Source organism: Malus sylvestris, chromosome 10 (genome assembly GCF_916048215.2).
Source record: "Malus sylvestris chromosome 10, drMalSylv7.2, whole genome shotgun sequence".
In the NCBI taxonomy this organism is placed as follows: Eukaryota; Viridiplantae; Streptophyta; class Magnoliopsida; order Rosales; family Rosaceae; genus Malus; species Malus sylvestris.
The window spans coordinates 31,395,420-31,410,552 of NC_062269.1; the positions used below are offsets into that span (position 1 = coordinate 31,395,420).

General features: G+C 35.5%; 1 protein-coding gene across 1 annotated transcript; it reads left to right on the forward strand.

Annotated features, from left to right (window-relative positions):
* The first annotated feature begins 2,035 nt into the window (after positions 1-2,035).
* LOC126587643 (uncharacterized) lies at positions 2,036-3,107 on the forward strand. The gene is made up of 2 exons (XM_050252734.1): positions 2,036-2,401; positions 2,485-3,107. The coding sequence occupies exons 1-2, from the start codon at positions 2,096-2,098 to the stop codon at positions 2,767-2,769; spliced, it is 591 nt and encodes a 196-aa protein (XP_050108691.1). The 5' UTR covers positions 2,036-2,095; the 3' UTR covers positions 2,770-3,107.
* Positions 3,108-15,133: the final 12,026 nt, after the last annotated feature.

Below are 15,133 nucleotides of genomic sequence, written 5' to 3' on the forward strand. Positions count from 1 at the left end.
CAACAGAAAATAAAGAACAGAATCATTTATGTTGAAACCATTGGCAGTTGGCAGTCACTATTGGCAGTTGAAAATATTAGCTGATGAAACCATCGGTTATTGATGAATGCCCACATAAGTTTTGTTTGTCAACACCCACACGAATATGATGAAGACTTTGGAAACAAAGATGTTACATTTTCAGTCATGAGTTGTAGGTTTCAAACCTTAAGAATTTGTACGTATAGATTCGCTCTATAAATAGAGCACTCAACTGATGTTAAAACATACAGAGAGAATACATCAGAAAGAAGGAAAGTTCAATAAGATCATCTATTCCTCCCTCTTTAATTTGCCATCCTCTTGTGTTTTAATTACAGTGTGATATTTTACGTCTGCTTCGCATCTATCTAAAAGGTTATCTCATAACTTTGATATATTTATAACAATTTAGTATATATAACTGTATATAGAAGAATACATCCCACCAATTCAATTTTATACTCAAGTAACTCAACTACTATGCGTTATATGAATATTTATCTGTGATTTAGTGGTTTTATATGGCACAACAACTTAAGGTTATGATATTTGATTTCTTTCTTCAGATGTTTGAATTTAATTAATGAGTTGCTTGCAGAGCACATAATGAAGATGGGTGATGATGTGGATATGAAACCTACATTTTGTGTTAGCCAAAATCAGGAGAAAATTGTGATTATATATTCATTAATTATGTGTGTGTATAATTTCTATTTTAGGCTCGTGACCCGCGAGAAGTGGAAGATTCATATAACATGCTTATAAATTAGTACTCTATTTAAAATGGTAGCTTCTTGAACTTAATCGTTCGTTGCTTGCGGCTGTAAGCCTATAACAATAACATGGAGTGAATCGTGCAAGATTTAAAAAAGAATGGGAATCAAGCAAGACAAGGAAACCAAGAGCTTAATTATCATTTGCTACCGGCTCAAGCACATGATCAAGCATATCTATTAAGAATGGTAAGCTAATTATTAATTAATAATAACAGAAAATCCCCCTGATTAGATACTACTCTAGACCAATCAGCTCATGATCATTCATAGATGAAATTAGTTATTATTAAAAAGAATGGAATATTTAATTAATTGGAAGCTAATCATAGACGCTTCAGATCAACGGATACAGCATGGTCAATGATGTTGTGCATGCTACCATACAACCAGTGTGAATGTATATATTTACTATTTAGCTTGTTCAATTAAGATATGGTTTCACACATGCAAAGGACCGTGGTCGATCATTTGTATCATCACTCCCTTCATCATCTTCCACGTGTGCACATGGTGCCACATGGTTAACTTTGATCATTTTGTTATCCCACGTAGTTGATCATTTTCAATTATTTGACAAATTAGGGTATACAAACTAATTAAAGACGCAAAGCCATGCAATATCCTCAAATTTTGATTCGTCTACTAGGTCATTTTATTCAATATTGAGCTATCCACACATCACTTTTTATCTTCCACACACTTCTCTTATTTTTTGCCGTCGGATTGACATCGAATGAATTGGAAAAAATCAAATGACTGACATTAATAAGGATCTGTGAAACGTCAAAATGAGTGTGTGGATAGTATCACCCTTTATTTATATTTAATAAAACCATACTAAAGAGAGGAGGAGGGAGATTGTTAGCATACAATTAGGCCATTTCCAACCGATGGGTCCAGAGGGCCAGAGGGCCGAAAATAGCCCGAAAACCGACTCCAACCGAGGGCTACGCCAGATGGCTGTGGAATCTGAGAGGGCCCCACGAAATCAGAAAGGGCTGGAGGGCTGGCTAGAAAATCATCTATCATGTCAGTTATAACCGACATGAATTCGTAAAAAGAAATTTGAATCCAACGGCTAGCTGGCGCCAGTTACCGTTGGATTCAAAAAAAAAAAATTCTTTTTGTTTTTTTAGGTTTTTTGGGCCTTTTAAAAAAAATGTTATTTTTTCCTATAAATACCTAAACCATTCATTCATCATTCCTCAAAATTTTTCACCATTCCTACACCATTTCAATTCTCATATTTTCTTTCCTCTTTCAAAAATCTATCCTTCAATTTTTTCAATAATTTTCAAATGGCCTCATCTGCAATGAAAGGTAGGGCTTGGATCCGAAAAGAAGATGAAGCCCTTTGCAAGGCTTATAGATGGCTGTCGGAAGATAGTGTGAAGAGGAATTGTCAAACAAATGACGGTGTTTGGACTTGTGTGTCCAAAAAATATTTAGAGTTCTATGAAGGCACCACTCCAGTGAATATTCGAAACCACGAGAGTTGTTCTTCAAGATGGAAGAAACATCTTCAGCTAAGTTTGAACAAATTGCATCAAGCATTGTTAGCAGCTGCAAGTAGACATGAAAGCGGCGCTAATTACTACGACGAAGTAAGTGTTTTCACAATTTATTTTAAATATTTAATTATATTACATTTAATTTCATAAATTAATTTCCTTTAATTTTTTTCTAGGTACGCCAAACGGAGGAATTGTATATGGAGAACAGCTCGAAACCCTTTCAGTTTCACAGTTGTTGGGAAATTTGTAAAGGGTGGGTGTTATTTGAAGATCCACCACAGAGAGCTCCTACGCCGGTGTTCGGAATTGCATCCTCAGCTGTAGATATGGATGAAGATGGATCTCCAACCATTCAACAAACAAGGGTAGAAAATCCATCTTCGGGTGAAGGTTCCATACCTAGGGCTATGGGACAAAACAAGACGCGAAGGTTGAAAGGAAAAGGGCAAGGCAAATGATGATTACGCCGCTCAACATGAAGTGGCAGCCTCATTACGATTATTGGCGGAGCAAAATGCCCTTGAGGCGGAAGAAAGGAAGTGTAGGCATGAAGAACGGGCCAAACAAATACAAGAAAAGATTGATGATAAGAATATGGAAAGGAACACTTCGAATTACACTCCAATGAGTAAGGCTTATTTTGATAGGAAAAAAAAAAGAAATTATGAGCCGACGGTAGTTGTTTACCTCTGACTATACTCCTACGATGGCGGATGATGAAGATGATGTTGATTATGGATATTAAATTTAAGTTGTTGTAGTTTTTAAATTTAATTTGTCGTTTTTTATATTTTAGTTGTAGCTTTTAAATATAAGTTGTAGTTTTTAAATTTAAGTTGATGTAGTTTTTAATTTAAATAATAAATTATGTTTAGCCATATGACCCTCGGTTGGAGACGGTTTTTTGTAACAGGGTTAAAACGAGCCATTTGGCCCTTTGGCCCTCGGTTGGAGACGGAGGCAATTATAGACATGTACTGTTTATTAAAATATTAATATCTTGCAGGATCTTGAAGGGCCAGAGGGCTAAAACGAGCCATCTGACCAACCATCGGTTGGAGATGGCCTTATGTATGGTAGATCTTACCCCACACATGACAACTTAACTAATACACGCGAAGTGTAATTGCAATATGACAGAATTAGTTAGGTTTATCCTTATCCTTGTCTTCATATTAATTAACCAAGCTTAACTTGCCTTTATTTATGTAGTTAAGCCCAATTTGTGAAATGTACCAATCACGATTCATTCGTGAAATATCATGAACTCTTTGCTTTACTCCTCTTTCGCTCTCGAATAATAAGCTAGGGTTTATAATAACATAATTTTGTCAAACTCAAACATAGAATTTTGTCAAAAAGTAAATTGATTGACCCTTACTTTATCCTCCCAATTAATAAGTTAACCATTTTATAATTATATCCGATAAGACTTTAAAAGTAAGATTAGGTTTTAATCTGTATACTTGTGTAACTGGTGATGCCTAAAAACAAGGTAAGTATGGGATTTGGATCATCTTCAATGCACTATTCAATAATCATTTTGTTAAACTTAATACTTCTTGCCCTTTATTTTTGTTATGCATGCATGTCGCGATCTATTACAAACTGCAACACCGCACATTCTTTTTTATGATCCAAAATGTTATGGGGTTTAGGAATTGCAACAGGTTTTCGAGGTCAAAATTAAACGTTTTAAACTACTTATCGACCTATATAAACCCCTTGTACGTGCAACGCCACAGATTAGAAGTCTGAAATTAACCTCATGAGAAGGGGATCATACTGCCAACACCATGGCAAGTCATGTCCAATGATAGGCAACAAGAAATGACCATGCCGTGCAATCAACATGAACTAATAACAACAAAAATTGTAACCAAGGGGCAGATATTTTAAGTTTTTTATTTAAAGGTAGCTTTATGCTATGGTAGAAGCTTTATGTCTTCAAGTTGTCAATTCTTTCTAAATATCTACTAAGATAGGATGGATACTTGGTGTATCCTCTGGTAGTAAGAACATATCCCATAAATAATTAAGAGAAGGAACCCTTGTTCAAGTGACTTTACCAGAAAAAACTGCCAACTGCCATAATAAACTATCTAGAAAATAAAGAACATTGTACCTATATCTATTATTGGATGGATTAGTGCTTAAGTTTGTAATTAATCTAATCCATGATGAGACTTTCTATGCCTATATTGGACAAGAGAAAACAGTTTCATTAAAGTTTGGAAATCTAAAGGACAGAAATTCGATAACGAAGAATTTGTTTTTAGTTGTCATTTTTGTGTTAGAAATAGAAGGAAAATTTATGGAAGACATGAGGGATATAAAAGAATAGAGGAAGGATGGTGGAAGAGAAATGTAGAAAATGTATAAGGAGAGATATATATATATATATATATATATATATATATATATATATATATATAGAGAGAGAGAGAGAGAGAGAGAGAGAGAGAGAGAGAAAATAAAACCTACAAATGAAAAACTATGGTTATATTAACTTGAAAGATTTTGTTTTCATTTATAGTCCGTTTTTCAACTTTCACCCTTTTCATATCTCAATCCACCACATATTTCCTTATATCTCAAGCATAAGAAAATAAAAAGAAAGAACTAATAATGAAATGGTTATCAAACTATTCTTAATTGTCAAAGAATAAAATTACTTGTATCATCCTTTCAACAAAAAAAAAAAAAAAAAAAACTTGTATGGTTGTATCATATTTACTAATTGTGCAAGATAATGCATACACTTGTTTTTTCTTTTGGCATGGTATCATTAAACAATGATAACATTCTTTAAAAATGCATTAAATAAAAGGAAAAAAAAGTAAAGCAAGTGGAAATTTGTACAGAATCAATGCAAACAAAAATCCCATTTCCTCTACCTATTCATCTTGTGTAACTCTGATATCCAAATTCTTTTAGGAACTCAATTTTCGCATGGTGAAGAAGTTTTTTTTTCTTCATATTTTTATGAACATTTTAAAGAATTTAAAGGAATAAAAGATAATAAATTAAACAATTAACCCAAGTGCAGAGTATCTTAATTCCAGTCCATGAATCAAATCACACTTTTTGCAAAACTATGCAGGACTCAATTGGTCCCAATACGTTTCGATGTGGGTAGAAGAACAATTGAAATTCCATGTTCTTTACGTGCACGTCAAGTGTAAAAAAAATTGAAATTCCATTTTCTTGCAAAATGAAATGAATAATATATCATGCAGCAAATTAAAAACATACATGTTGACACCAAAAATAAGAAATAAAAAAATACATGATTGCTGCTACGATAAGATCAGAACCAATAATGCCAACTTGTTTAAGCATGAAGTGACAATGGACTATCTGGAACATGCATTCCCATTACATATTTAAAGAGTCCAACGTGGAAAATCATATTTACAATCACATCTATATTTATATATTTATATATTTACATATAGTTGGTGACATGTCACATGTTCTAAGCTTAGTCAGCACCAAAATCTAAAGGTCGCTTGGAGCATCTGCCGATCACTGAACTTCCCCTACCTCCACTTGCAAAAATCTCTCTAACAGAAAATGCCACAGAGAGAGAGAGAGAGAGAGAGAGAGAGATCTAGCACAGTGAAAGCATCTAAGAGTTAGGGTTTAAGTAGTTCTTCATAAAGTTCGATGCACCAATGAAAAAAAGGAAAACTAATGAAAAAGACTTGAAAACTTTGAGTTTTAATGATAAGGACAAAATAAAGGGTAAAGGAATAGTATCAGGATTGACTTTTTAGTGTAAAAATGTGGTTTTTTTTGTTAAAGTGAATAGCACCGAGAGCTTTTCATTAAAGTTCCCATAAAAAAAATACTTTCAACAGAATTGCTCATGGTAAAATGTGTCCAACATATTACGCATACTCTGAAATAAACCCTATTTGATCAGGATAAATCACCTACATCTCCTTGACAAAGATATGTAAGTGCAAAATTTGTATAAAAATTCTACTGTGCCGGGTTTTTAACATTTAGATCTTAATTTTTTATATTCTTAAATAAGGATCCGTAGATAAGAAATTTAAAATATCACAAACTCTGAAACACCATAAAAAAAATCTCAAGTTTGTAATAATGCAGTGTTATAACTACAACTGCAATACCAACAACAACAAAAATGAATGGGAGTCTGAGAGAGGAGGAACTATGTTATATATTCCCACATAATTGGGGGTAGAAAGATTGAAAGAGGACAATAATGGAAAAAGCATGAAGCATATGAATAATAAAAGCAGGGTGTTTACTACGGGCCAAATGGGCTATGATAGTGGATCCTTTTACGTGTCAGATTCCTGTCTGTGGGCCCACATTTCTTTGACCCATGGAGTTTGGGTTGGGGGTGACTCTCCACAAGGACAGGCTGAGGATAAGAACCGAATTGTCCTACACTTGGGACATGTTTGGGAAGCGTCAAATCACTTCAAATGGTGTGCCCGAGCCAATGTATCAAATAATTGTCTGTCACTGTGTTTCCAAGAATAACTAGAATTCTCTCTCTTTTTCTTTTCATTATTTTTCATCTCTTCATTTCATATTCTTTATTTTTTCTTTCTCTTTTTATAAAAAATTAATATAAGTTGTTGACTTGATTTAACTATAATCGTTCAAATAGGAGGAGAAGAGAGACGAGGGGAAAAAAAAAAATCCTATTCCTTCCTAGAAACCCTACTGTCCCACAGTACGTTGCCAAACAATCCTTTAGTTTCCTTCTTTATTTTATGAACAAGAATTTAGAAGGCTAGGCATATTTTAGAATGATTCTTTAGATTTTAGAATCAAAACCTCTAATTTCAGGGTTTATTTTAATGTCGCAAAATATTTTCAACTTTAAAATTGGGCAATCAACATCTTTTGCTGTTAAAGTAATGTCAATAATTCATCGAAAACATGAAATTATTTATTAACTTAACCAAAATTCCTATTATTTTTTTGCAGCCGATAGTTTGGCAAGTTTTAGTCGTGCTCCAGATTTAGGAAATCTTTACATTAACGGTTTTATTTATTTATTTATTATTTATTTATATTCATAGTTTTATTCTTGAGGATCATCTTAACGTGTCCAACTTTCGAATCCTAAACTATTTCTTGCTTTGTTTTGTTTGGGCTTCAAGGGTTTTCACCAAAAAAAATATATTGTTATAAATATGTAACAGTTAGAGAGAGATAACCTTTACAGGAGCGAAACAGGTGTAAAGTATCACACTGTAATTATAGCACAAGAGGATAACAAATAAAGGACGGAGGAATAGATGATATTATTAATCTTTCTTTCTTGCTGTATATTCTCTCTATATATTTTGAAAGCATACGGAGTGCTTTATTTATAGAGCAATTCCGAACTAGTGCATTAACTGCACTTTGAAATTTACATCGCCCTTTTTGACAATACAATCTCTTGCATTTCCAAATTCACTTTCACTTTGCATGGGCATTGAAAATGTGTGTGTGGGCATTCACAACAATGCCAACATTGTCAAAATTGCCAATGTTTTCAATACTCCCCCTTGGATGCCCACATATCAACATTAGTTGCCTCGTTAAAACCCTGCTTGGAAAAACCCAGTTGGAAAAAACCATAGCGAAAGAAAAAGAGTATAACTTTACTTGGATTGTTGATATAGTGTTAAGTATGCTTATGTTGCCTCGTTAAAACCTTGATAGGAAAAACCCAGTGGGAAAAATCATAATCGAAGGAAAAATAGTACAACATGCATGAATTATGGATGCTCCTCCTGATATGTATCTCCCCTTGATTCCACATTCTCCAAATTTAGCTGTTTGGTAAGTCGACGTAATCCGATACTTTGCACTAACTTCTGAAACGTGCATTTTGGTAGAGATTTGGTGAACAAATTTGCCAGAGTTTCATTAGAACGGATTCGTCTGACTTCAATAACTTTAGCCTTCTGGAGCTTATGTGCATTGAAAAACTTTGGAGATATGTGTTTAGTCTTATCGCCATTGATGAATCCTTCCTTCATTTGGGCAACACAAGCTGCATTATCTTCATGAATGACAGTTGAAGTGTCTGTCTTTGAAGGTAGACCACATGAATTTCGAATATGATGAATCATTGATCTTAACCAAGAACATTCACGACTTGCTTCATGTTAAGCAAGTATTTCTGAATGATTTGAAGATGTAGCAACTAATGTTTGCTTTGTTGAGCGCCATGAGATTGTTGTATCTCCATTCTTGAACACATCTAGTTTGTGAGAGGGCTTTATCCAGATCAGAGAGAAAACCAGCATCTGCATATCCAACAAGGACTTGGTCATTTGTGGAGTTCTTTGAGTAGAAAAGACCTATGTCTGTTGTCCCACGAAGGTATCGCAATACATCTTTGACACTCTTCCAATGACAAATTGTTGGAGCAGAGCTATACCTTGCTAACAAGTTGACTGAAAAAGCTATATTTGGTCTAGTACATTGTGCTAAATACAACAAAGCACCTATTACACTCAGATATGATACTTCTGGACCAAGGACCAGTTCATCATCTTCTTTTGGACAAAATGGATCTTTCTTAATGTCCAGAGAACGAACAACCATTGGCATATTGAGTGGATAAGCTTTGTCCTTGCCAAATCGCTTCAGAATTTTTTCAATATAAGCTGGTTGGTGGACCAAAATTCCACTAGCACAATGCTCGATCTACAGGCTAAGACAAAATTTCATTTTTCCAAGGTCTTTCATTTCAAATTCGTTTTTCAGATATTCAACAGTTTTATGTAACTCTTCAGGAGTTCCAACTAGGTTCATATCATTGACATATACTGCCACTATAGCAAATCCAGAGTTGGATTTCTTAATGAACACACAAGGGCAAATGACATTGTTGATATACCCTTCTTTGATCAAATACTCACTGAGACGATTATACCACATTCGCCCAAATTGTTTTAGCCCATACAATGATCGCTTTAATTTGATTGAGAGCATACCTCATGATTTGTTAGCTGTTTCAGGCGACTTAAGTCCTTCTGGGACTTTCATATATATGTCAGTATCTAATTCTCCATATAAATACGTAGTGATGACATCCATAAGTCGCATGTCAAGCTTTTATGAAACTACTAAACTTATTAAGTAATGGAACGTAATTGCGTCAATTACAGGAAAGTATGTCTCCTCATAATCAATTCTAGGTCTTTGCGAAAAGCCTTGTGCAACGAGTCGTGATTTATATCTTGCAATCTCGTTTTTCTCATTGTGTTTCCTAGTGAATACCCATTTGTAACTCACGGGGTTTACACCAGGCGGGGTTTGGACTACTGGTCCAAAAAACATTTCGCCTTTCCAAGGAATTTAATTCTGCCTAGATTGCATCTTTCCACTTAGGCCAATCTTGTCTCTGTTTACATTCATCAACAAAGCGGGGCTCAATATCATCACTTAATATGATTTCAATGGCTACTGCGAATGCAAACATATTGTCAATGATTATTTCATTCTGATCCCACAATTCACTAATACATGCATAATTTATGGAGATTTCTTTGCTTTCATGTACTGCTGTCTCTTCAGGGACATGTGTCTCATCAAGGACATTTTCTTCTTTTGGAAGTCCATAATCATGAATTGTGGATTTGTCATTCATTCTCTCTTCCTGAATGATTTCATTTGGATTCAGCTGTGCCCTTGTCTTTCTCTTTCGATGGGCTGAATCTTTTGAACCTGGTGGTCTACCACGCTTCAGGCCTGCACCAGATGAATCATTCGCTGCCACTTTATTTTGTCCAACAGGGACATCAATTCTTGCAAGTGCATTTGCAACTGGTATATGTGATTTTGTCACTTTCATATCATCATTAAATGCATCTGGCATTTGATTGGCAATGCTTTGAAGATGAACGATTCTTTTCATTTCATTTTCACATTGAGTGCTACGTGGATCAAAATGAGACAAAGTGGGAACAACCCATGTCAGCTTTTTCGTTCTTTTGGAACAGTCTTTTCTCCCCCTAACGACGAGAAGATTGTCTCATCCAAGTGACAATCAGCAAAACGAGCTGTAAACATATCACCTGTCAAGGGTTCCAAATATCTAATGATAGATGGTGAATCAAAACCCACATAAATTCCCAGTCTACGGTAAGGTCCCATTTTAGTGCGTTGTGGGGGTGCAATAGGCACATAAACAGCACAACCAAAAACTCGTAAATATGAAATGTTTGGCTGATGCCCAAACACGAGTTGTATTGAGGAGTATTGGTGGTTGGCTATAGGTGTCAATCGAACCAATGATGCAGCATGTAAGATGGCATGTCCCCATGCAGAAACTGACAATTTTGTTTTCATAAGCAGAGTCGAGCTATTAACTAAAGCTGCTTGATCAATGCTTTTGCTAGATCATTTTAAGTATGGACATGAGGAACGAAGTGTTCAACATCGATGCCCAATGTTATGCAGTAATCATCAAAGGTTTAAGACGTAAATTCACCAACGTTATCAAGTCGAATTGACTTAATGGGATAATCTGGGAACTGTGCTCGTAACTTAGTTATCTGAGCAAGAAGTCTCGCAAAAGCTACATTTCGAGTAGACAAGAGACAAACATGTGACCATCTGGTAGATGCATCAACCAAAACCATAAAATATCTAAATGGTCCACAAGATGGTTGAATAGGTCCACAAATATCCCTTTGGATTCTTTACAGAAATGATGGGGATTAAGCATCATCTTTTAGTTGTGATGGTCTTATTACCAACTTCCCTTGAGAACAAGCTTTGCAAGGGTTATCATTTGTGATATCAATGTCCCTACTCAATAATGGATGTCCATTAGAGTTAGTAATGATTCTACGCATCATGGTAGATCCTGAGTGACCCAGACGGTCATGCCAAAACATGTAAACTTTTGAATCAATGAACTTCTGGTTCATGACAGTATGTGATTCAACTGTCTTTATGTATGTATAATACAATCCACTCGACAAACCATGCAACTTCTCCGGTATCATTGGAGGTAATGTATAGACACTCCACATTTTCTGCACTTTTCGTTTCAATGTGGTATCCATTTAAACGTATGTCTTTGAAACTCAACAAATTTCGAGTAGATTGAGTAGCGTGCAATGCATTTTGTATGGACAATATTGTTCTATTTGATAACATAATATGGGCTTTCCCTGAGCTTTCAATCACATCTGATTGGCCTGATATTGTTGTTACCTTTACTTTTGTAAACATCAAGCTTGAGAAATACTTTCGATCTCGAAGTATTGTATGCGTTGTTGCGCAGTCTGTAAGACAAATGTCTCCGTCATTTCTCATGTTTTGAGAATGACCATAGTTTTTATCCATGCTCTCTAAGTAAGGGAATCAGAGTTAGAAGCAAGTTATAACAGGAAATTTACATGCCACTTTTATTGAATCTGAAATGCTAGTTTTAAACTATAAGTTCAACATAATAAAAGTACATAAACATAAACGATTCAGTCAGACCGGTATACTTCATTCCCCCTTTCCATAATGAAGTCTGAAACATTTAGGTGGGTTGTGTTCAACTGTCCTGATAAGTCACACACTTGATTAGGTATATCCATTGGTTTAGCCTGGTCGAGAAAATTAGTCTCGACACCCTTTTCCTTGAGGGAGGCTTGATACAGATCCACCAGATGTTTTGGGGTACGACAAGTACGCACCCAATGCCTATTGCCACCACACCTATGGCAGGCTCCTTCAGAGTTCCTAGAAGCATTGTTCATGTGAGCTTTGCCTTTGTGATGATTCATATATTTGAAGCTCGGGCCTGAATTATGCCTTGGAACCTGGTTGTGAAACTGACCACCATGGTTCTTGCCTTTCCTATTCCATCGACCTCGCTTGTGGCCACGTCTTCGTTTATGATTATCACCACCAGAAGATGTGACGTTCATTTCGAGGGAAGCAACATTCACTTATGGGAATGGTGCAGATCCAGTAGGTCGAGAATGATGATTTTTCATCAGGAGCTCATTGTTCTGTTCAGCTACCAGGAACATAGATATCAGTTGGTTGTATTTAGTGTAGCCTCGTGCTCTATACTACTGCTGCATGAGCACATTAGATGCATGAAATATGCTGAAAGTCTTTTCCAGCAAATCTTCCTCAGTAATGGTATCCCCATAGAGCTTCATCTGAAAGTTAATTTTGAACAACGCAGAATTGTACTCAACTACTGACTTGAAATCCTGGATCCTTAGGTGAGTCCACTCGTATGGATCTCTTGGAAGAATCACCATTGTCTAGTGATTGTATCTGTTTCTCAATGCATTCCAAAGAGTTAATGGATCTTCAATCGTTAAGTACTCGCTCTTTAGTGCCTCATCAAGATGGCGACGAATAAAAATCATGGCATTCGCCCAATCTTGAGAGGATGAGCTGCTTTCTTCCCTGATGGTATCTCCAAGATTCCCTGCTTCCAGATGGATCTTGGTATCCAGTACCCAAGTAAGGTAATTTTTCCTGGTAATGTCCAGGGTAGCATATTCAAGCTTTGCCAAGTTCACCATTTTCTTTTCTGAAAGAAAAATGAGATGTGTAAGAACTTGTAATAATATGTATTCCTGGAGGAATATAGTGTTAGAACTTCTGGCTCGAGATTTTCAGGGTGAATGAGAAGGGCGATTGTACCGCACCATTCTCATTGAAATAATGTAACATAGAATGTGCGATTATTCCACACCACTCAAGTAGCAAGGAAAATTTAAATACGCATAGCAGCGTGGGCGATTATACCGCACCACCTAAAATTGCAATGAAATTAAATAGCAAGCAAATTAAATATGTAGGGTAGGACGGGTGATTATACCGCTCCACCTAAAATTTGCAATAAAATTAAATCTGTAGTCCAAGATAGGTGATGATACCACACCATCTTTGATCGCAATAAGATTAAGTTTGCAATTCAAGATGGGCGATTGTACCGCAACATCTTGGATTGCAGTAAAAATAAATATTGGGTTAGTAATCAATATCAATACCAAACAAGAAATCAAAGATGTATGTAACCGTTAGGTTGAGAACTAGAAGCAGGCATGGAGCAAACAATTTGTCGTGAGGGGTATATCACGCAGTTGAGGCAGAGGAAGAAGATGAACAGTAAAAACCTTAGAGCAAACATTTTTTTTTCGTTCGGCGAAGAGAAATGATTTTCATTCGGCGAAGAGGAATGAGAAATAGTTATATTTAGAGACTCGTGCAGATAACGTGTTATAAATATGTAACAGTTAGAGAGAGATAACCTTTACTGGAGCGAAGTAGGTGTAAAGTATTACACTGTAATTATAGCACAAAAGGATAACAAATAAAGGACGGAGGAATATATGATATTATTGATCTTTCTTTCTGTATATTCTCTCTATATATTTTGAAAGCAAACGGAGTGGTCTATTTATAGAGCAACTCCGAACTAATGCATTAACTGCACTTTGAAATTTACATCACTCCTTTTGACAATACAATCTCATGGATTTCCAAATTCACTTTCATGTTGCATGGGCATTGAAAATGTGTGTGTGGGCATTCATAACAATGCCAACTTGTCAAAATTGCCAATGTTTTCAACATATATAAAATTATTCAAACTCAGTGCATTTATAAGGTTATTTCTTGGAGCAATCAAATTTATGGACAGTTATTTTCTGAAGTCTTACTTAAGGTCTCATCTGTATATGCATGAGAACATTCTGTTGTCCCAGGTGGCAAGATTAGGTACTGCAAATCTTCCATATATCATGGGATTTTGGGATGGTTGCCTTAACGACTTCAAATTAGGTGGGAGGCCCCTAGCTTGGGAGTAGGTGGTGAGGTTTCACAAGAAAATGTGTTTTTAATCATTTTACGGTAGTATTAGTTTTTATTAGATTGCTTAAGGGAAGGGATCCCCATTTTTTGAAAAAAATGGGGATTAGGTGTGGGGCCCACTCCACATCGAATTTCAACGATCCGAACCGTCTATTTTGTTAGTCTCGATTCATAGATCATCCTTGCAAAATATTAGCTAAATCGGAAATGTTTAAGACATCTAATTGGGTTCAAGGAAATGAACGAATACTTTGTTATATAAGAAAAAATGAAATTTGATCTTGATAATTAAATAGGCAAACGGTTTCAAATTGAATTGAATTTTTGCAAGGATGATCTATGAATCGAGACTAACAAAATAGACGGTTCGGATCGTTGAAATTCGATGTGGAGTGGGCCCCACACCTAATCCCCATTTTTTGAAAAAAATGAGGATCCCTCCCCTTAAGCAATCTGTTAGTTTTATATAGTTTACAAAGAACAAAGTGGACCGTCTGCATCTCCCCCACCCCCCACCCCCCAAAAAAAAAACCCCCCAAAAAAAAAAAAAAGGAAAGAAAGCTATTAAGTACACTCTGAAAAATAAATCTGGATTTGAAGTAATTCTGTACAACCACACCACAACGATGTCCAGAAAAAGGAAAACAAATGTGATGCATGGCTTCACAACCAAAAAGCGAACGTACCACAAATATTAAACAAAAACAAGAAGATAAAAAACGAACGAAAGAAAAGAAGAATGTTAAAAAAAAAAGCCAGGAAAAGTCACTATCGGAAACTTTTTACTTCTTGTTAGCTTGTTGGTTGTCTAAGAATATCCCGGTGATGCCATTTTAATCAAGCACAGGATTCAGACACTCGTACTCGATGTCTTGTGCCATCATCATCTTAATCCACAAAAACACAATGTTTGATTATGGAAACTAATCTGCAACAATTGTTCCTATAAAAATATAAATAGCTTTTTTTTTTCCTTTTATAAAAATGTCTATT

Excerpts from the sequence above, each read along its gene's own strand:
- LOC126587643 (XM_050252734.1), top strand. The coding sequence starts at position 2,096 with ATGGCCTCATCTGCAATGAAAGGTAGGGCTTGGATCCGAAAAGAAGAT. Across the intron at positions 2,402-2,484 it reads GCGCTAATTACTACGACGAA|GTACGCCAAACGGAGGAATT; the intron begins GTAAGTGTTTTC and ends ATTTTTTTCTAG.